This window comes from Typopeltis vanoorti, chromosome 7, assembly GCF_054136105.1.
Source record: "Typopeltis vanoorti isolate ZY-2024b chromosome 7, IOZ_Tvanoo_1.0, whole genome shotgun sequence".
Taxonomy (NCBI): Eukaryota; Metazoa; Arthropoda; class Arachnida; order Uropygi; family Thelyphonidae; genus Typopeltis; species Typopeltis vanoorti.
The window spans coordinates 134,312,166-134,336,758 of record NC_143555.1 but is presented as its reverse complement, the minus strand read 5'-3'; the positions used below and the strand labels follow the sequence as shown (position 1 = coordinate 134,336,758).

The 24,593-nt window shown below is 33.0% G+C and overlaps 1 protein-coding gene across 4 annotated transcripts in view; it reads left to right on the top strand.

Annotated features, from left to right (window-relative positions):
• stet (rhomboid serine protease stem cell tumor) overlaps positions 1 to 24,593 on the top strand; it is a 349,608-nt gene that overhangs the window by 193,947 nt on the left and 131,068 nt on the right. For 3 of the 4 annotated variants that reach the window (XM_090396146.1, XM_090396144.1, XM_090396145.1), the window contains 2 exons: positions 7,568 to 7,591; positions 23,706 to 23,870. In XM_090396146.1, the coding sequence (XP_090252272.1) occupies positions 7,568 to 7,591; positions 23,706 to 23,870 (189 nt within the window). Of the gene's footprint in view, positions 1 to 7,567; positions 7,605 to 23,705; positions 23,871 to 24,593 lie in introns of all 4 variants that reach the window. The other variant, XM_090396147.1, reaches the window with a different exon arrangement.

Sequence of the window (24,593 nt, the reverse complement as noted above, 5' to 3'; positions counted from 1 at the left end):
CTAGTTTCGACCTTTATTGAGGTCTCTTCAGTGGGAGCCACGCCCAAGTGGAGATACTAGGCAGAAGCATTAGCAAGGTCATCTCTACCTATTCAGGCGCAAACTTTGTTTGCTCATACTTGGATAAAGGATTAAACTAAATTTATTATAGTCTAACCAAGTGAAAAATAAACTTTCAACATCTTTCTCTAAATCCAGAGTAATTTATTAAAAAGGTGGCACACCATTTGGCAACTCCTATAGGTAGAGATGACCTTGCTGATGCCTGCTATCTCCACTTGGGCCTGGCTCCCACTGAAGATACCTCAATAAAGGTCAAAACTAGTCTGGGTAGTGGCCCTTCCCTTAATGCATAACATTAGACATATCCGCAGGGAGATGTGTTTTACTTTCAGGCACAAACTTTGTTTGCTCACACTTGGATAAAGGATTAAACTAAATTTATTATAATATCATCAATATCTGTATTAGTTGGCATTTTTGTTAAAAACTTTTTTTTATCGGAATTTACAAAAGTTTTTCCTTTGAAAATGGGACTTCTTTTGATAAGTCCTGCCGATGATGCCTCTGTGTTAAAGACAACAATTTTTTCCCTTTAATTTAAAGGCCATTTCAGATGTATTTTATTTCCATATAGGTTGGCTCATTATTTGACAAATGAACAGCCAATTATATCATATTAAAGCTTAACCAGAAAAACTGATAAAACATGTCACCCCTTTATCAGACTGGCTAACTTCTGTTCAGTTGAAAAGTCATTATCGAGTTACTTTGTTTAATAGATGGGATTTGAACCCAGGTCTTTCCATCCAAAGGGCATTGACAGTACCAACTGAGCTATGAAAAATCATATGTTAAAGGAAGCAATATCATTAAATTCTTCAGCAAATTTTTACATAGTTCCAAGATCATTCGATAAAACATGATTTACTATTTGATTTAAATCAAGACATAAGTGGAAGAAATTATAATAATAATAAATAAATACGGATGTCACGTAAATGTATTATTTATTTTTGTAGAATTTTTGACAATGTTTCATAGGCATTTTTGATAGAGTAGAAAGAGATAAACATACAAATGAATAACAATTAAATTGAAAGTGTGTGATATTATATGCACCAACAACTGCAAGAAGATAGTTCCATCTATATTAATAGATATCAAGAAATAAAATAAAATAAAAATTGTAATAAAGTAATTATTTAAAATTGAAAATTTTGTTTTATTTTCAATTTTAAATAATTACTTTATTATGATTTTTATTTATTTTATTTTATTACTGATATTTGATTTTTTATTTATGTTATTTCAATGCTTGATACTGATGAAATCTGGGGGTGATGATTGATAGATAACTAAAATTCAGGGAACATATTGCAAAGGTGGTGAAGGGTAACCCAGAGGATTGCTGCAATACTGAGAAGGACGCTGACATGAAGAGATAAAAGAGTTATCGTTCCATTGTATAAGACCCTGATCAGACCATGCTTAGACTATTGTTCTCAAATTTAGTCCCCGGGATTTAAGGGGATAAATGTAGGACTGTACAGTGACTGAGGGAATGTGGACTGCAGAATTTGATAGATAGAAGAAGGAGAGGTGATATGATTGAGACTTTTAAATTGAGAGGTAGTTACAGGGTTGACACTGGGGAATTCTTTCTCTTGGTGCAAGTGAGAAGGAGCAGTGAGTAAGAAGTGTGCAGTGAGAAGGAGCGATGACAAGGGAGCCATCCCTGGAAGTTGCAAAAGGAAGCTGTGAGCAGGAGGGTGAGGAGTGCATTGTCTGATAGAGTGAGAAAAGAATGGTCAATGAGTTTAAGGAGTGGAATGATAGACTTTGTGTTTCCTAGGAAGGACCTCCAACGATGAGTCTCTTGACTCTGTGGAGGCCTGAATAATAATAATAATTTCATCATCAAATTCCTGATGTGTACCCTCCTGGGGTGTACAGGATGATTATGATAGTACTACATGAAAAAGTTACACCATTACTAACTTCCAGTCAATAATTTTCCTTCAAATTAATCTGTTATCTATCAAGATTCCAACATCATCAGATCTTACATTTCTGTCTTTTGAGGTACTTTTTTTTTGCTGTATCAGTCCATCTACATTTTGGTCTTCCTCGGAGTCTTTTTCCTGTTAACCTGGTAAAGAACACTTGTTTTGCTAATATTTCCTCTCCCATTCTATTTAAGTGACCATACCAGCTTAGATTAGCTCTACTAATACATTCCTGAATGATAACGTGGCAAGTTCTTTCCTAATATCCTCATTTTTAATATGATACTCCTATTGATGCCATCGGTTTACTCTACTAATCTTTCTTAGAACTCTCATATCAGAGGTCTCCAGTCTCTGATCAAGTGTTTTATTTCTAACTCAGCTCTCAGATCCATAAGTGAAAATTGGTTTGAACACTGTCTTGTATACAGCTAATTTAGTGTTTTGACTAATTTCTTTCTTATTTCATATAAATTTATTCAGCTGACTTCCTACCATACCAGCTTTATAATTCTGTTGTTTATTTCCATATTTAATTTGCCATCTTCACTAAAAATTGTCCCTAAATAGCTGAAATGTTTTACTCGTTCTATAGTTTTGCCATTCAGGATACAGTTGAGGTTTTCAATGTTTCTGCCTATTTTCATTATCTTTTTCTTTTTATTACTGATTTTCATATTAAATTTATTGCAACAGTTATTCAAATTAGTCAGGGAATCTTGCAGACTTGTAGCAGATTTATTTAGAAGTATAACATCATCCGCATAAAGCAAAGAGCTGAGATTAACATCTCCAATTTTGATATCAGGTTTAATACCACTTTCCTTCATAATGTGATCTATATAGATAATGAATAACACAGGGGACAATGTACATCCTTGTCTGACATCAGATTTAACATTAAACCATCTTCCTGTACTTCAATTCTAATTGCTGACTTACAACTCAAATAAAAACTAAGTATTGCTCGATATAATGTCCCACTTGCAGCATATAACTGCAGTGTTTTGAAGAGCTTTCCTCTTGGCACCTTGTCATATGTTTTTTTCCAGATCAATAAAACTTAAATACAAATCCTTGTTATATTCCCAAAATAACTCAACTATATGTCTTAAAGTGAAAATCTGATTTTGACAACCTCTATTTGGCCTGAATCCAGCTTGTTCTTCATCAAGCTTCCTTTTCATAATTGCTCTTAGCCATTTCTCAAGTATACTTGCAACCTAATTAAAACTACACACATTTATTGGAAAGTAACCTTAACAAAGAAGAAAGATTATTATGTTAACAATCCTCCAAGAGACATTAGTCCATCTAGGATGCTAATAGTATGAACTCTGTGAACTACTCAATTCCTGATGTGCGCTTGGGGGGAGGGGATTTACGAACACTTTCATAACGCTACAGAAGTGTGTCAGAAGTTTTTTTATTTCAAATGCAAGATTCTCTCTCTCTCTCTCTTTCTTCCCTCCCCTTCCATTATTGATGGCTTGCATTTATTCACTCGCAGACTATTCATTTAAGCCACATCAATTTTTAGTTTATTTATTAATTTTATTAATGTATAAAAAAAGTGATACGACCATGCTCAGTGATTAAAATATAAACGTTGCTAATTTCATAATCTCGTATTATTAAATATTCCTTATCAATAATAATAGCAGTAAACAATTAACAATATTTATAATAGCAGTATATATACAGGTAGTTTCCGCCTTTATGAATTAATTGGTTCCTGGGGACCATTCGTAAATCGGGAATTCTTAAGCTGGAGTGTATTTGCCTTAGAAATAATATTATAAGCGAGATTTATGTTTGTAGGAAAGAATATATAAAATATAAAATTAATATTAAATGAAAAGAAAAGACTTTACTGCCCAAAGATTTACATATTTAAAAAATAACATAAGAAAAATTTTAAATTAAAAAAGATTCGTTGAAAAAAAAAATTAGCTCATTTCTGTATCACTGGGTGAATCGGTGCATCTTTTTTTTTTTTTTTCCAAAAAAGGCCTCGAGTGTCATCCTTCGTTGACTTTCACTTCTTTTCATTTAAAATAGCTCAATAGCAACAGAAGCATTATTCATTTCGCGGGAAAATTTACTAAATCGTCCAGCATCTGAATCTTGTGATTCAAAGATTGCTTTGTTAAAATAATCTTTCGAGAAGTTTAAATGCTTCTTCTAGGCCTTTTAAAGTGAAAAACTGAGTTGCAGCTTCATATTTATTATCTTCTTTGTTTTTTTCTTGTTCCTCTAATTCAAGGCAATCATTGGGTGTGAGTTCCATACTGTGACATTGAAGCAGCTCATTAACATCACCTTCCGAAACTTCCATTTGACTGTTTAGCCATACCTAAGATTGCTTGAGTTTCAGAATTATCTTTATTGGGTCTTCAAAGCCTTCAAAATTATCATTAAACTGAGGGCAAAATTTATGCCATGCTCCTTTCATAATTTTTTCGGAAATTTTATGCCAGGCACTCTGCATTACCTGAATTGTGTCTAAAATGTTGAATCTCTTCCAAAACTCTTTGATAGAAAAGTTTCCATCTTTATCAGTTACTTCTATTAACATATCAGAAGTCTCTTTGAGATAATGAGAAAAATACAGGAATGGATTGATGAAAATGAGATACTGTACAGAGAACAGCATGGCTTTGTGAAGGGTAGATCATGCCTTAGTAACTTGCTCAAGTTTTATAACAAGGTGACGGCTGAACTGGATAAGGGAAATGGGTTTACAGTGATACTGCTGGACCTGGCAAAGGCGTTTGACAGGATACCACATGGAATTCTAATCCGTAAACTACAACATATGGGAATGGATATAGGGTTGGTGAGATGGATAGCTGGGTGGTTGATGGAGAGATATCAAAGAGTAGTTTATTCAGGAGTAGAGTCCAAAAAACGGCCTGTGACTAGTGGTGTGCCACAGGATTCTGTTCTTGGACCACTGCTGTTTAATCTGTTCATTAACGATATAGGGAAGGGTCTAAGTGGGACAGTTCATTTGTTCGCAGATGATGCAAAGTTGGGTAGGGCGATAGTGAATGCAGAAGATGTCAAAGTCTTGCAAGATGACTTAGATAGATTGGAGTTCTGGACTAAGGAGAATGGATGTCAATTTAATGTGACAAAATGTAAGGTTATGCATTTCGGAGTGAAAAGATTAGCAGCAGTATACCACATTGGTGGAACTGTACTCCAAGAGATTGATGAGGCCAGGGACTTGGGAGTGTTGGTGGATAGGGAGATGAAGTTTAGGGGGCACATTGTGAAAGTAGCTAAATCAGCTTATCAACTCACTTGGTTGTTGAAAAATACCTTGACGAGCAGAGAAAAACAAGTTATTGTACCTCTGTACCGAGCCCTGATAAGACCTCATCTCGACTACTGTGCCCAGATTTGGTCACCTCGGTTCCTTCTCGATGGGGAGGAGGTGGAGAGGATCCAGAGGCGAGTGACTAAGATGATAGCAGGTCTATGGAATGAACCATATGAGAACAGGTTGAAGATTTGTGGGTTGCAGAAACTAGTTGATAGGCGGAAAAGGGGAGACATGATTGAGACATTCAAATTGCTAAAAGGATTCTATAGGATTAATTCAGATGATATTTTTGAGATCAGGACTGGTGGTGGGAGAACTAGGGGACACCCATGGAAGCTGGGTAAGAGCGTGGTTAGCAGCGGTGTTAGAGCTGGGTTCTTTACTTTTAGAGTGGTAAATGAGTGGAATAAGCTGCCAGAGTCTGTTGTGGGTGCTATGACAGTGAGCGAGTTCAAGGCAAGGTATGATAGATACTGTGAGAATGTTGAACAGCTGCATGAACATGATGTTTAGGGCCTCCCTCGATGAGTCTAAGGACTCCTGGAGTAGCCCGTGGTAATAATAATAATAATAATAATGTGCTTTAATGTCACAATCACAGTGAAAGGTATGTAGTTAAAAAGAAAACAAAATAAAAAAACAGGTGTAATTGAAGAAAACTACGAATAAAGCACGCATCTCCAAGGCTCGTGAGTGACTAAGGCTCGTTCTAACTGATCATTATGTTCTTCACTGTGTGGAATTTAAAATAAAAATTCCGATCCAAAAAATTCATAATAAAGTGGGAATTCGTAAAGAAAAAAATTCGTATAGCCAGAATTCGTAAACTGAGAACTACCTGTATACTAATAGCCTACATTTATCTCCCTTATGTACTTTGAAATGGTACTTCTTCTAAAGTAAATGAAAATGTGTAAAATTAACATTTACCAAAGGGTAAATGAAATTTGTTGTCCTAATGACATTCATAAGTATTCAGCTTGCAGTGGGATTCAAACCCATGGCTTTTTGCTTAGAAAAAACAGAGGTACTGTCCACTAAGGCAACTAGGCTGGCATAAACAAACCATTTATTTCTAAACCAACATACACTGTTCATTACATTCTCATCACTATCCAAAACTAAAACTAATTATTACCCATGCACTTAAGAACCTAGCAGTCTGCTTTAATGAACAAATGTCAAACCAGGGCTGAAATTAATTGCAATAATATCACTTTTTTTCACACCTTCAAATGCAAAGCTTGTAGGATAGGATTTTTTTAGATTTCTTACATAAAATGGACAAATTAGATTATGCAAAGAAACTGTGGGAAACATAGAATTATCATTGTTGTTTTCCCCACCATTACCACACTATGGCAAGAAGCTTCTGTTGTTCCATTAGTTCTTTTACCAGGCTCCTCACATCAAAACTTTTCTTTTGAACCCCCCCCCCCCCAAAAAAAAAGCTCTGGTACTCTCCTGCATGTAGGGTTCCATAGTATAGTGGTTCTGCCATTGTACAGAACGTGCATTATATATATATATTTTTTTTTTTTTTTTTTAACAACGTGAATCCCATCCATTAAAGGTCGTGAATAACATTGGTACCATGCCATCACTTAGGTAAACTTTTTTCATTTGTAAATTTTTTGCTTCTTATCTGAAAGACGAAAAAAAAAAAAAAAAAATACACTGTCCTCTATCTAAAGTAAGAAAGACAATATAGTAATGTTTTTAGTGCCATGGAAAACTTTGTGAAGCCAGAAATTTTCCATGTTTTTGTTAATGGATCAAAATCAGTTAAGTTACTTAAGGTGGGAGGGGGGATTAAAGGCAATGCTAATTAATTGCATCTCCATTTATTATCTGTTTATTATTAAAAAATTAAAATAGTATAATGAAACATTTATAGAATTTTGAAAAACAATAAAACTCAGGCAGTGCTGAATATGATAAGTCCTTAGCTATTCTTTACCTACAAAACTAGGCATACTTTTACCACCTACATGTAACTCTGCACCAAATATTTATAAAGTAGGAAATGCCTAACTGTATTTTAGTATGAAGTGTATATATATATATATACTAGATGTATACGTTCCATGTTCATATAATAAAATCATCTATTTCTTTTTTTTAATAGATAAAAATAAATATATAAAGAAATATTTTTCATTGAATATGATTTGTAATTATGATCTATATATCTTTGTTTATTGTAATCATTTTTTTTTCTTTTCAGAAATGGAAGCAACTGTTTGATAAAGTAAGTTATAAAGGTTTGTGTATATTAAGGAAATAATAAAATAACACAGGCCTGTAGACTGAAATTTTCTGAATGGAAGTTTGCATTTGAAAAATTTAACTATGACTGCATTTCCTGTGCTGAATTCAAAAAAAGTATTTATTATCATGTATGTAATTTTCACAAACCTCATGCATAATATGCATTTTGAGAAAGTATAGTGATTTGCATGTTTTTCACTGTGAAATTACAATAGATATAACATAATGTCTTGACTATTTACATATCCTCTTGATGACACAATGCATGACTGAAAATTAAACATACAAAATAAATTCAGATTGACCAAGTGATGTTTCAACCACTTATATTACTGTTATTATTATTACATGAAATCAGAAGACTGATCATAGAAGCTCAACAATAATTATTTCTTTAACAAGGCATTCTGCTCATTAACCACTCTCAAAGCAAAAAATCTAGTCCTCATGCAATTCTAATCATATTCTTACGCTTTTCAGTAATGACCTCTTGTACTATCCCATTCAGTCATGTATTGGAAAATTTCTTTAGCATCTGTCTTATAAAATACCTTTAGTAACTTATAAGTTTTTTTATAAGTATCATATCTCCTCTTTTTTGATTTGTCAGTAAAAGTTTAGTTGATCAACTCAACTAAACTTTTACTGACAAACCATAAATTTGTTCTCATAAGGAGCCCTCCACAGAACTATCATCATCCTGGTTACTCTGCATTCTCTCCATTATCTCCAAGAAACCCAGACAAAATCTATGCAGCAATGTTATAAAGAGGAATAATAGCTTCCTTATTCCTGCTTGTCATTGTGTTTTTTAATATTCCAAATGATTGATCCTTTATGTTGCTCACTTTTGCAATATGTTCTCTGAAAACTTCAACTCTCTGTTCACCATCATTCCCAAATCACTAGCCTCATTAATTTCTGGTAGTCCAGTTTCATAGATGAAACTGGACTACCAGAAACACACAGGACACACACACACATACACACTGGACACACAGCTTATAGGCTTTTCATTCCAAACTGCATAAGCTTACAGTTTGCCATATTAGACTGGCAATGATTATCCTTTGTCCAAAGTAATGAAAATATTAAAATCCTGTAGGATCTCTCCATTTTTATTAACTACTGTCCTCCTCAGTTAGCATCATCTGTAAGCAGCTGGATATTCTCCTTCAAATTATCCCAATATATTTGTATCGCCTGTTGATTTTACTTTTCATTAAGTTTAGAATGTCATCATATTGTGTACATTCTGAGATGCTGCCCTAATACAAAGAAAGAGTATGTGAGAGAGAGAGAGGGATTGTTTGTGACTAATGCTGAATGAAAATAACTACAGAAAATTCACTTTATAGGAGACAGCACAACAAAATTTCTTTTGTAACCTTGCACACCCAAGGTGGTTCTTTGCAATAACAAAAGGGTGGTGCAAAAACTGATGTGTGCTAACTGCTGACCTATCATTAGCTCTAGAGTAGTGGTGATGGTGAAAATTTTAGAAAAGTGAGAAGAACTCACATACAGAAATGAGTTGACTGACATGCTATACTGTGTTTGGGTTTATTAAAGGGAGGTTATGTCTGAGTTGGATAAAGGAAATGGATACTGTTGGACTTTGCTAAAGCATTTGAGAGGATACCACATGAAAGGCTGTTCTCTAAATTAGAGGATAAGATTGGAATACAAACTGTTGACTTGGATAAGAGGGTGGCTGACAGACAGTTATCAGAAAGCAGTATGTTGAGTGGGTGGGGGTCTGCCAGATTTAAGATGACCAGTTGTGTTTCTAGGGATCAGTCCTTGGACCATTATTATTCAGTCTATACATAAATGATACTGGGAATTACTTGACAAGAGATTCAGTTATTTGTCAATGATGCAAAGATAGATAGTGCTGCATCTGAGTATTATCTGGAATGTTACTGATATACTGTGCATACAGAATGACTTGAATAGGCCAGAACTGTGTGCAAATGATAATGATTTTCAACTGAATGTCGGTAAATGCAAAGATATGCACTTTGGTATGTTGAGATTTCCAGTGGCACATTATATTAGTGGGATTATGCTTGGAGAAACTAATGAGGCTAGGGATCTCAGAGTTACGGCATATATAAAGCTCAAAGGTCATATAGATTGTAAATACAACTTGAAAGATAATTGTAATGCTGATAAACATTGATGTATAAGAATAAAGAGGTCATTTGCCTCTTTATAATGCTTTGCTGCTACACAAACTACTATGTGCAGATTTGGCCTAATGGGTGTTGAAGGGATGAAGAAGCTGTGGAGAAGGTGCAAAGAAGAGTTACAAATATGATATCAGGAATATGTGGACTGCAGACACTGGTAGACTGGAGAAAGAGGGGTGATCTGACAGAGGCCTATAAACTTCTGAAAGGGTATTATAAGATACCGATTGATGAAATTTTTCGTTATGTGGAAGGTTTGTATAGGACAATGGGGCATCAATGGAAATTGATTTTGTGTGGTAAAGAAAGGAGTAAAAGCTAGATTTTTTTTCTCAAGAGCCATGAGTGACTGGAACAGTGCCTGTTGGTAAGTGCATCTAGTGTGAGTTAGTTTTAGATAAGTTATGACAGCTGGTGGGATGAGAAATGGCCTTCCTCAATAAGTCCTTGATTCCGTGGAGATGTTTGATGATAATAATAATAATACCAATAACAGTGATTCTAGTTGTGTTTATATATCAGTTATTCTACTTGTTTCCTTTCAGCTTTAATCATAAACTGTTCCTCATGTCAGTATACCATCAAAGTCTGCACTCAACCATTGATATGTGTGTGTGTGTGTGTGTGTGTGTGTGTGTGTGTGTGTGTGTGTGTGTGTGTGTGTGTGTGTGTGTGTGTGTGTATTATTATTTATTTGATTCTAGTATACAAAAGAATATGACATTTTGTGAAAAATCTGCATGTAATAGGGGGAAATGGTTCATTTTATTGTTTAGTGTACTTGAATTATTAAATGGCAATTTTAATTGTTCCTTTAAAGGGCACACAGGATAATGCTACATAATTAAGTTTTTTTTCATTATTACTAGTTTCCTATCAGCTTCCTTAAAGATCTGCATTAAATCACCTAGAGCTTAGTCTTCCTCTGGTCCTTTTTCCAGGTGCTGTACTCCTGGAGAAGTTAACAAAATAGATGTTTGATAGCATCTGGACATCAGACACCTGTTTTGTTAACCTCTCTCCTGTTGTGCTTAAGTGACTGTACCACCTTAGCTCTGCTCAGACATTCTTGAATATTAACAATGTCAAGTTTCTTCTGAGAAAAATAGAGGACTGATACCATCCTGTCAATGTCTCCCATTTTTATAAGAACTACTCTGTCTATAGTTTATCTTTAATCAGCTGTTTTATTTCTCACCCAACTCTCAGATCCATAAGTTAAAATGTTTGAACACGTTTTATGAGCTTCTAGTTTAGTTTTTTTGACTAATTTCTTTCTTACTCCATATCAGTTTATTCAGCTCCTCACTATACCAGATTTGTTTATTCTGTTTGTCTATTTCCTTATTTAATTTGTCATCTCCACTCAAAATTGTGCCTAATAGCTGAAATATTTTGCTTGTTCTGTAGGTTCTTTATTTAGAATGCAGATGATGTTTTTTTATGTTTCTGCCTATTTTCATAATGTTTAATTTTTTTTTTTTTTTTGCTGATTTTCTCATCAAAATTGCTATAGCAGTTACTCAAACATGCCAAGAAATTATGTTCTTCATTATCCAGGTGTAAGCAAACAAAGTTAGTGCATGAAGTATCTTCGTAACTAGTCTACTTGTATATTGAAGCTAATAACCTGACATCAATTGCTTTAGTATCCCATAAAAAAAACAAAACAAAATGCCTGCCAAACTATGTTAGCTCAATTCTTTGTTAAGAAGTAGAATAATAAAATTTGAATATGTTTTATAGTCTTTTAGCTTCATGATTTTACTTTAACTAGGCCCTGAGACCTACCTTAATTCTTTTATAAAAAAATTAAGGTTCAAAAAAGAAATTCGAGGAACGAATTATACTTTTTCCCATAGGTTATTATATTCGATTAGTGCATTTTCAATTAATGCGCCTGTTTTAAAGAATGCATTAGGCCCACTAATCGAGGGATTGCTGTATATATATTTTGTCATATGCACACATGCACACGTGCACCTACACATGTGGATATTTATAAAAATAATATCGTTATGAGCATTTATATATAAATGTTTATATATAAAATTTATTAATCAAAACCAATACATTTGTATACATATATGATTACTCCTAATATCTGTATGGCAAGAAAATTATTACATCTTAAATACAAAAATTATGAAAAATTAATCTTTCGGGCTTTTGCTATGGCAAAGTTTTGAATTAATTCATCTATATTGATTGTAGATGCAATTTCATGCTCTATAGATATTATTGCTAGACCAGTGAGTCATTTGCCATCATAGAGCGAGTGTAAGTTTTTGTAAGTTTTAATTTCGAGAACTCCTTTCTGAACTTGCTACCTATACTGGCAATGTCGAAAAAATTCTGATCAATAAACACATTTTTTTCAAAATTATTTTTGCATATGTATGAGAGGACATCTAATGAGGAAGTGTTTTCTGGAATTCGCCTTGCTTTTATTTATAATTCACTACATAAATCTGTTCTGTCAATATCTCTAGAATTATCATGTGTTAAATAATTTTCAGATATCAAACATTTTTTAAGCAGTTCTGCTGAAGTAATTTTTTGAAATTCATATATATTTAAAAGAAAACCGAACTTTTCATTAATTGTAGACATGTGCTTGAATTTTTCATCAACAGATGCAATTGCGGTATCAATAATTGAAAAATAAAAATCTACCTTAAATTTTTGTTTAAAATCTGTTATGAATTCATCCTCTGCTTCATGCACAAATTGTTTCTTTTTTTTTTTTTCTAAGTCTAATTGTTTCTTGTTCAAAATTAGGCATTACACCTAAGACCTTAGTGATTTTTTTCTGCATCTGTTAACATCTTTTCAAAATTCATCCTCGTTTCGGATTTTTATTAAGAAATTCTTTGTATCATTAATACAATTTATGGCACTATTTATATCAAGACCTGTATTCTGAAATTATTTACTTGTAAAGTTTATTTCAAAAAGTATATTATACCATATTACTAAGGATGCGATAAATTTGAACTTCCTTAAAGTTTTAAGAAGACTACTTGCGTCTAATTTCATGGTATTTCCACTTAATCCACATAAACTATCATCTTGAGATATATCTTGCAGTGCTTCGCAAACATCGGACAAATTATATCTTAGGGGCTTTAATGAGTCGATTCGACTCTCCCATCGTGTATCGCAGACTGGTTGGAGTGTAAAATTACTTATGTCTTTTGAGGTATTCCCATCGACAAGTCGAACTGGAAAAAAATACATATAGACAATGTACCGCGACAATTACATATAGACAATTATATACACCAAAATACATATAGACAATTTTTCCAGTCCCTCAATCCAGAATCAGCAAGGTTAATCCACCATTGATCAAATAATAAACAGCAGAAGAATCCGTGGATTTTGAATACAATAACCACAAAAACTGCATTGTCTCGCTGTTAAATAGTCTTCGAGTATGATGAGTCATTGAAAATCTTCTATTATTGTTATCTTTCGGAAAATCAAAATTATGAATCTGTTTGGGTCCATGTTCAACTAATAGTTGACGTAATTGATTGATATTGGAAAATTTTACAGGACACCAAGTTGCTGGATCATTGTAAGTTAAATTTGTAAAATCAAATCCTTTTATGATTAGATCTGTAGAACAACCAGCTTAAGAATCAACAATACTCATATGATCTGTAGATTTCTCCTTCGATGTTTTAATCCAATTTTTGGTATCTGTAGAATTCTCCTCCAATTCATTAATTGAAGATTATCCAACTATAGACGGATTATCCAACGAATAATCTTGAAGATTTTCTTCTTGTATGCGATTACAATCTTCTTGGCAAAGATATTTTAAAAATGCACCCCATTTTTCAAATTGTCTTTGTTTTCTGCTTTATGTTTGCAATATTGAAAACCCGATTTCTTTTTATTTTCCAAATTTAGTAACTGAAATATTTTTAAATAAAAATAAACTTAATTATAAAAAATATGGACTTTAAACTATTCAGTAATTCACAAATAAATTTTTATACATTATTTAAATTAAGGGGATATTAAATCCCACTTTGTTTTAAAACCGAATAAGAAACTCAAAGATTGGAATCAGAGCGTTTCATGCCGAATATAGTAAACTATAAAGTATCGGCGATCACTAGTGTGAGCTAATGCAAGTGACCCTAGTACGTAGTACAATACCGGACAACTCGCAGCAAAGGTGGTAAAGTTCTGATCGCTATTCTTAGGTATTTTCCATAATGTAAAAACACATTTCCTAGGAAATGTATGCTGTTATTACATTATGGTGGGAGGTCACTACCCAGACCGGTTTCAGCCTTTTTTGAAGCTTTATCAGTGAGTAGCTAGACCAATGGGTATTAATTTGGTCTAGCTACTCACTGATGAAGCCAATGGGTATTAATTTGGTCTAGCTACTCACTGATGAAGCCTAAAAAAAGGCTGAAACCAGTCTGGGTAGTGACCTCCCACCATAATGTAATAACAACATACATTTCCTAGGAAATGTGTTTTTACATTATGGAAAATACCTAAGAATAGCGATCAGAACTTTACCACCTTTGCTGCGAGTTGTCCGGTATTGTACTACGTACTAGGGTCACTTGCATTAGCTCACGCTAGTGATCGCCGATACTTTATAGTTTACTATATTCGGCATGAAACTCTCTGATTCCAATCTTTGAGTTTCTTATTTGGTTTTAAAACAAAGTGGGATTTAATATCCCCTTAATTTAAATAATGTTTATATCGCCGAAATGAAGCTTATTAGCTCTTTATATTTAAGTAAATTTTTATACATTTACTTAATGAAGTATTTATCAATTATATATACCTTATAAGTTATAACTATATAACTACATTTATAATCTAATAATTCAACAATATTGTTTTCTATGAACATAATTGACAAATTTCTCAAATGCATCTGACTTAACAAATTGTGTAAATATTTTTAACGCGTTTAAGTACAGAAAATGAGCGTTCACTGCTAGAATTACAAACAGGCAGTGTCCAGGGCCGCATTTATACTTTAGGAGACCCGAGGCGCAACATCATTATGAGGCCTCAAAAATAAGAACTTTTTTTAGTTTATTGAAAATATAAGTCAACATTTCCATGATAACTAATTTTAATAATACAATACAACATTGGTATACATATATTTGCATTTTAAAAAAAGTATAAAAATAAATCAGTTCAAATTTAAATTTAAAAAAAAAATCAATAACTAAAAGTTTTTTTTTTTTTTTAAAAAAAGAAAAGGAAAGAATTTAAAATTAAGCTTGCTAATCATGGTAAAAATAGGAACTTCATCAACTGTAAAGTTCAGATATTCTCAATGAAAATAAAAATTTTGCATTTATGGTAATAAAAATTTTAGCAAAAATCATTATATTTATGAAATTACAACATGGATCTAAATATAAAACGTTTCAGTTTGCAGTAACATGCACAGTATGCTTCCCTGGTTGACAGAATGGTTAACATATCTGCTTTCCAACCACCCAACTTTAGGTGAAAGGTAAATTTTGTCGCCTAATGGGTGACCACCTTACTGGAGGTCTGGGATTCAAATAAAAAGCATATAATATATATATATATATATATATATATATAGGATTAATTCAGTTCCAACTTTATCGCACAATTATTAAGATTTATTCAACTCCAGATTTGAAAGTTAATCATAAGTTAACCATTAAGTATAATCATAAGCATAATAATTCCAACTTTAGTTAAAATGTAGAAGCAATCAATTGTAATGATAACTTGCTATGCTCGCTAACATCCACTTTTTTACTCAACATTTTACCGTAAAATAACTAGAATCTTGATGCACAAAAAAATGAACTAAAAAATCAATTTAATTTATAAATAATAATAAACTTGAAAATTAGATGCTCTGTTTATGTGATATAGAAACTGTTCTTACCCACTAATTAATACAAATAACAGCAGCACACAAAAAAAACATCTGTTGTCTCAGAAACGTGTTTCAAAATGATCGCAAGTTCTATACTCAGCAATCTGTTCTTTCCTAACAGGATTCTGGAAAATCACAGGGTGAAATATTCTTAAGAAAGTTATGGATTAAACTGACCATGTATTTAATCTCTGGATTAAACTGCTAAGTCGGTGATTGGTCAACACAAGTCAAACATTTAGTAAGAGAAAATTTCCAGAGAAGGAGATTGGAATTTAGTAATATCGATAAGAACAATAGTCCAGGTAGTTCAGAAGCGAAAACTATCTGTGACAAAATGAAACTAGTTTATTTAATTTAAAACACAAAAATACAACCAATTTATTAAATATATCTTTATAGAGTTCATAATTAAAAGGACTCTAATAATAATAATAATAGATTTCTACAGATGTGTCTCATCTTGTTTTGGTATTATCAAAATTATCTAGTTATTCTGAAGCATTATGAATTTTGCTGTTTTATTATTATGCTGCTAATAATTCTTCAGATGCGGCACTTTTTCCCCCACCGTTAACGGATTATTGTCTTTATGTGCACTGTATTACTTGGAATTTCTTTACTGTCCTACTATATTTGACCCTTTTTTGCTGCACAATTTATTTATTGTGTCTCTTCCCAAATAAAAACAAATTTCACATCTGTAAAAATAAATAATCAAAACTTTGTTTACATTGGAAATATTATGTCAAATATTTATATTTTTAAAATAACATTTATTGAAATAAATATGACATTTGCTTTCTTTCCTTGCAAAATAAAATTATATTTTTAGGAATGATTATTTTTTTTTAATGAACAACAAATGATGTTAAACTGCATTACTCTGGGTTTCCGATTGTGAGTCTTTTTAATATCAAAAATTTATATCCAATTCTATTTTATCAGAGATTCTTTGCCTTTGTCTTTTACTTAAAACTGCAACAGTACAATTACTTTGGAAAAATAACGAATTCAAGCAAAAAGAAAGTGCACAAAATACTGCTGGATAACTGTGTGTGTGTGTGGTGATAATTTTTTTTTTTTTTGGGGGGGGGGAGTTAGCCATTAAAGGCGAATTAATTCTGTTATGAAATTTTGGAAATAAAATTTCATTTTGATGCATGCACCTACACATATTTCGAAAGATAAAGTGTAGGGAAAATATTGCTACTTCAAAACTGCCGCACAATACCGAAAATATGTACATAACAGTTGACTTCATAACTTCCATTTATTTCGATTTGTAGGGAGTGATTGTGGGAAACCAATAAAGTGGAAATGCAAAAGCCTACAGATTATATTTATTAAAATTATGCATTACATGATATGATTCAAGATTTACATGTGATTCTCTATAAAGCAAAATTTAAAAGTGCTAACTTTCGCACGATCAGTGAACTAACCTTCGAACTAAGATTATGAATAAAAAAGAAAACTTAATTTGGAACAGATGGAGGCTGTATTAATTTTTAGATTCGGATTTTCATGAATTATAAAATAATTGTTTGACAAAAATAATTATCTTCAATCTTGGAGAATTTTAAAATGTATTGGTGATTAAAATAATTAGCCAAAAAATTGATAGTGACATTGATCTTCCATAGTGATGCAATATGAAGTGAAGAAAGTATGAAAGGATTTCTTATTTTGCGCTGCCATTAAAAACTATAATTACATGATAAAAACAAGCAGAAAAATGAATATAACTCATAGGTATTTAGTCTGATATAACTTAGATTCCAGTTACCGAGCAAATGGCAAGCAACTGCGTTTCTTGCTGTAGGCAACTGAACATAGCTACTACATACACCAAGTAATCTAGTTAAGTGTTCTTTTCAGCGTGAAGGATTATTGACCCTTCTAATGGACATGACTGTCAAACTACACTTCTTATCCATGTTCTTTCAGCAGGTGGACAGAATATTATCCAGGTTTGCTGGACGTGTGTATACGTCAAAGAAATGGTATGCTTACATACATGAATTTTATGGAATAGGAGTTCCTGTTAGTTTTGTATAGTTTTATATGTAGCAAAATCTGGCGCCCCGAAGTCTTGGCACCCATAGGCCAAGGTTCATTCTTAATATCAGGTTTAATGCCACTTTCCTTCATAATATGATCTTTATAGATGATAAACTACAGTGGAGATAGCATGTACTCTTATCTTGCCCTTGATTTTACATCCAGCCATTTTGCATTGCATTGGTTGTTTCTAACAGCTGACTTAAATATAGCCTGCATATTGTTCTGTATAAAAGAAGGGAAACGAGGCTGAGGATCTCCTAAAAGAAGGTGGTGTGATGAATTGTCAAATTTTGTTGGGGAAAATTGGTCAACCATTGCCAAGAACAGAGAAAGGTGGTAAGAACTGGAGGAGGTCTCATCCAGCAGTGGGCAGAAAATGGCCAAAAAGAAGAAGATTGTTCTGTATAATGTCCCATTTACACCATGTAACTGTGTTTTGAACCTTTTTTTCTTGGCATCGTTTTCCTTTCCCACAGCTACAAATATTAAATATAGATCCTTATTATATTCTGAACGATTACTTGACTGTTTATGTGATGACAGTCTCTGTTTTACTTCTGCCCAGCTTGTTCTTCTGTAGTTTTCTTTTCCACTATTGTTCTTTATGCTTGCATAAATCTTATCTGGAATACTTAGCAGAAAGTCTTGTGTAATACATTGTTTTATTTTCCTGTTTATAGATGAATAATGCGAGAGCTCTACTCCAGTCATTATGTGTTAAACCTTCAGATCATGCCTTCTGAATTATGCAGTGTAGCTACTATAAAACTTTTAGAATTTGATCAAATATGTACACAACCTGCTTTCCACATTTCAGTTTTCTTATGGGTTTTCTCAAATATTGATATAGTCGACTTTCACTATAACAAACTCATAGATATTATGGAGCAGTGGTCTCCAAAGTGTGGTACGCATACCCCAGGGGGTATGCGAGTCGATATGTGGGGAAGGGGATACGTCAAAAAAAGTTTTATATTGTTAGGAAAAAAATTAAGTAATTAATTAAAGATAAAGAATATTACTTTCTTTCATCAATTAAACATATCTAATATAGACAAAGACATTATAAAGATCCCGTAAACTTAAATTTGTGAGTAGTGCACATTGGGTGACTTTGCACACATAATCGTCCGTGGCAAAGCTGTCATGTTTTTTAAAACTAGGGAGTAAATCTCTTACTTCTTATCATTGCCATTGTTTGTAGAGCATCCTAGTGACAAGCCCAACTAGAGAAGGAAAAGTGCTTAGTTATCCTGCTATCTACAGATGACACCACAGTTATATTACTTATTTGACTATTAGTAGTAAGTTTAACGATTTTTTAGTATATATTGTTTCTGTGCAATTCCAACGCCTTTTTGTGCTTACTTTTACGTTTACACTAGAAATAGTGAATCAATATTATCAAAATTGCTTACATTTTTTAAAAGTGTTTGATATTATCAATAGTAAATGAATTATATTTAAATTTTACAAATTAACCCTCACAAAATGGATAAATGGTTAAAAAAATTTCCTCCAAAGAAACTGCGAATTGAAGATAATTATGATAGTACTTTTACATTAGACGAACAACAAGGAAAAGATAGGATTGATTCTTCTATTCAAACAAGTTTGTTATCAGTCAAATTAAGTGATAAAAACATTAATCTGAAACTTAACAAAACCTTGCCCAAGAAAGTTCAAAATTATCAAGAAGACTACTTGAAATGGGGATTTACATTGACAATAGTCAACAATGAACCTTGTCCTACATGTGTATTGCACCATGAGATGCTATGTAATGGAAGTATGAAACCATCGTTATTAGTAAGACACTTAAAAACTAAACATTCTGAACATGAACACAGATCTTTACAATTCTTTGAACGATGTTTGAAGACATGTAATTCTCAATCCAACAACTTAAAAAAATTCACTAAAATTAACGATAAATATTTGGAGGCATCTCTTGAGGTTGCATTCTTAATTGCAAAAGACCAAAAGCCACATACCATTGGGGAAACACTTGTACTCCCAACCACCATAAAATGGTAGAAATAATCCATGGAAAAGAATATGCAGATAAACTAAAATGTATTCCCTTATCAGCAAATACTATTGGTAGACGTATAGAAATCATTGCAGATAATTTAAAGAAGCAGCGTATCGCAGTATCAGAAGCCATCAAACCAGAATTTCAAGAAATTATGAAAGAAATGCAAGGCCATTGTTCACATTAAATATTGTAATAAATGTTTGTAAGCTGTTAATAATAAAAATAATGTGTAACAATATCTAGCGTTTTTAATTATTATATGATGATACAAGGTATATTTCCTCTTTATAATACTTATTACAATAGATTTTTGCTGAATCAGTTGGGGGGGGGGGTATGTGCTATTTATTTTTTCTGTCTTGGGGGTATGCGATCAAAAAAGTTTGGAGACCACTGTTATAGAGGATAGTTTGCTATGCTGAGTTTCTTTTATCATAGCATTACGAGGGGGTCTGGAAAATTCTGATAAACACCTAGAACAAAAATGATATTAAAACAACTGATATAACCAGAAAGAACATAGTAGTAGCAGTATTTCTGCCACAATTATCTGCATTATTTAGAAGGAAAGAACTTTGTAACTTGTGGAATTTATTAAGCTACTGTTATGTTGCTGAATTCATACCATCATCTTCCAATGATAATATTTTTCAGAGAACATAAGGCATTGTTATCATTGGAAATTATTCAGAATTGTAAAAGTTAAATTTCATGATGTGTGCATGCTCTCTATGGTTTGATATTTAAGGTAGAATATGGCCATTGAACTTGAAGGTCATCTTTAGCCTTCCAGATTTCAGGTAAACGAATGCAACTGTATGAGAGTACTTCATTGCTAATGCTGACTCCATCTGGCTAATCTTCTGGATTTCTAACTGCTTCTATATATAGTACCATTATTTTCTTCCATTTAATCCTATGTAAAAAGGGTACAGTGTGTGTAGTCTGCTAGCACTGACTTGCCATAATGATGAATGGTAGCACATATATATGTCTTATGTTCTTCAAGTCCAAACGAACCTTTTTTTCCTGGCTATTAGTTGCAGACATATCGCCCATCATATATTCCTGATATGTCAAAGGATTGAGTTTTCATTAGAGGGTTGGATAAAAGTTACCATGTCGTTTTAAAGTGGCATGAAGATTATATTTATATAATAATTTGGCTATTTTCTTTTAAGCTGTCCTTACCTAGATGTAGTAAGAGGGATCTTACTATGATCATTTATGCCACATCAGTGTATGTGGGCAGATATGTAACATTTTATGTATGTCATAGTAGGGAAGGGTGTAATGTGTTATCTGTTTTATAAGTATTTAGTCATTGTGTAAAAGAATGTGGCACAAAGTAGTTTACTGATAAGAATTGTGAGCTTCCATAGCTCAGTTGGTATAGAAATAATCCTATCTATAATGTGGAGAACCTTTATCAGGCCTTTTAAATTAAATGGTATGTTAGTTGGTCTGATATGGAGGTAGAGAGGCTTTTTTTTGTCCCTCAGAACATGCAAACCGCCTGTGAAACACACAGCTCTACTGGCATAAAATCCTTGCCCACAGAGAATACGGCTGAGGAATGGTAAGCCAGCTGCATTAAATTACCTAAAATTCCTAATTAGGGTAATTAACCCATTTTGGAAGAATGAGAAATGGATGGATAAGAACTGTAGCATTGGAAGAAATTGCCTTAGTCCTATATGTCAGGGTTTTTAGGATATTGTGTTGCTGAGTTGGATGATAGTATAATTGCTTATTGGCAATAGCAAACTTTTTTTTTTTTTTTGCTGGGTTAGAAAGTAATTGATATTTCACATGCAAATTCATGTTTGTGGTAAAGGATAAAAACAAGAATATAATTTGTTTTATAATTTCTTCATTTTGAATCTGCATCAGAAATGTGGTCCTCTATAGAAACTGTGGCCCTGAGGAAAAATAACATCAGCAGGATGGAGGTAGCAGAGATGAGAATGCTTAGGTGGATGTGCGGTGTGATCAGAAAGGATCGTCTGAGAAATGACTATGTGAGGGGAACAGTGAAAGTTAAACTTAGGAGCGAAGATACAGGAGGCAAGGTTGAGATGGTTTGGTCATGTGATGAGGAGGGAGGACGAATATGTGGGAAGAAGGGTCATGCAGATGGATGTGCAAGGAAGGAGAAAGTGTGGGTGGCCAAAGAAGAGATGGAAGGAGCTGGTAGAAGAGGACTTGAAGAACTTAGATGTTGTGACAGCCCAAGACAGGAGGATGTGGAGGAGACTCATCGTCAACAGTGAACCCACTTAAGTGGGAGAAGCTGCAGAAGAAGAAGAGAGATCAGAAATGTGGTCCTCTCTCAATATCAATAAATATAGCTGCATTAATTTACCCAAAATTTAAACGACTGCTATTTAAGCCTTCCTTCAGCCAAGCAGCTTCAGGCTACCTACATATCCAAGCTTATTGGGTCGAAACTTTCTTTCTTTTTTCTATTATAGTTTTTGAACCGTTTCTTATAGTCACTTGATTATAGTCCCCTGTGACAGATGTTTTCATGTTTTAAAAATGTGTTTGGATTTAGTGAAATGTCAGCAGCTTAAAAAATGATTATTATTATTATTACACAACACCTCCAGGGAGTCCAACGACTCATCGAGGGAGGGTACCTGCTCTACAACTCTGTCTCCACCACTCATCCACAACTGACTGCAATGCCATCTACTGCCACTAGTATTTCTACAGACAATCACAAACATCCATGCCAATGGTGGGATTCAAACCTGCAGCCTTTTGGCTGGAGAGCAGATATGCTAACCACTCGGCCAGCTTGGCTGGCCATTAAAAATAATTAATTTAAAAAAAACTTAAAATTTTTGTTTTTATAGTGTTACAAATTAAAATTAATGCTGTTAAATAGGTTTACACTGTTTAACATATGAATACAGTCATACCCCGAAGTTACGCGGTAGGTGGGACCAACATAAAGCACGTAAGTCGAATTTGCGTAACTCGGGGTATAATTTTGCATGTAATTTATATGTACAAACATACAAAATATTAGTTAATTGGGACCAAAGGTTTACAAAAACACCTATATTTTTTAAGAAATATAATCATAATTGTAGTTTTTCGTACATAAAAAAAAGAAAGTTATTTCGATGTCAATGGTTTCATAAAATCTATTTGCATAATGTCTTTTTCTTGTCATGCAAAATTTCTTCATAGCAAGCTAATGATTTTTTTATTCCTTAACTTGTGGCTACAATTCTTTCCTTGTTAGAATCTATGTCCTCCAAAATCTGTAAACCTTTCTTTTATGATTGTTCTTGCTGTGGATTCCTGTAGAGCGAACTTCTTTGTTAATTTCATTCTTCACAAATTTTCATTCTGCCTTCAAAATCCTTAATAATGTTGAGTTTTGTTTCCAAAGTCAATGTTTTTCTTTTCTTGCTAGCTGCAGAAGAATCGGACTTGCTTCCTTTGGACGACATTATTATTTTTTATGTGATAACATTTTTATCAAGAACATAACATCAAACAATCGCAAGGTTTGTAGACTATAAAAATCGTGTATGAATGGAGACCACGCGAAACACGTCAGTGCTTGTTCACAGCATGTGCAACACTGCCGAATGTGGCTGGCGGCTGAAAGATACGACTAGTGGTGAAGCGGGATGGGAATACATACATATAAGAAACCGCGTTACTCCGGATTCGCGTAAGTCGGGGTATGACTGTAATAGCTAACACCTATGCTGTGCTACACAACATTATCTTTATCACATTTATGATAGATATAGTGTTCAATTCCTAAAGAGTTAGCTTATTTACTTTCTTTGTGTTGTAAATCTCTATTATGATAATAAGCAAGTAAATCCAATATATATGTTTGTGTTTTCAGTTTGATCCAGAAGGATTTGGAGAGATTCCTTGGGATGATTTCTTAATTGCTTTGGAAAGTCCAGACTTTCAAGAAGCTGTAGATCCTATGAAAAGAGAAATCTTAGCATCAAAGGCCAGGGAACACAAAACATCAGCCATTACTTTTGATGACTTTGTCAGTGTGGTAAGTAGTATTCCTTTTAATTTTACTTTTTTTTTAAATGTTAAAAATTTGTTTAATAAGACCTTGCATCTGTTATAATTTTGAGTATAATGAATACTTGCAGTTTTTGAAAGACTTATTTGTGTTGTGATTTTGTTTACTTGAAACTATTCCACAGAAGGTTATAAAACTGTAGTGCATTAGCATTGCAGGTAGGCTAAAGGGCTAGATAATCCATAAATCCTGTTCTAGAAATAAAAAAAAGTGACTTTTCCAAGCCATTTCATGTTGTGATGTGCAGGATAATCAACATGGTCTTGCACTGAGTGATGATGTTCATCTACCATGTAAAGACATTTAAAAACACCCATTGCATGGGTGTTTTTAAATGTCTTCAAATAAACACACTACATGTGGTGGAATCCAATACTGTAGTGTGTTGTTTAGAGCAGCACAGATGCTGCATACTTGGCCAACTAGGTCAGCTGATATGAAATGAATGAATTGGCTTCTTGAAGAAATGGTAATTATTTGGTAAAAAGAAAAGATTTTTTTTTAATGTTAAGTTGTAAGTCCAAGCCATGTGATTTTTTTAGTTAATACTGAGTTGCTAATCGCATGCACTATGCATTAAAGATTAAGGACTTAATTTAATTATTAACCTTATAAGAATTAAGACAAAAAATGAAACAACACATAACAAATCCCAAAAATAATGGAATTCAGTTATTATACAAATAGGTT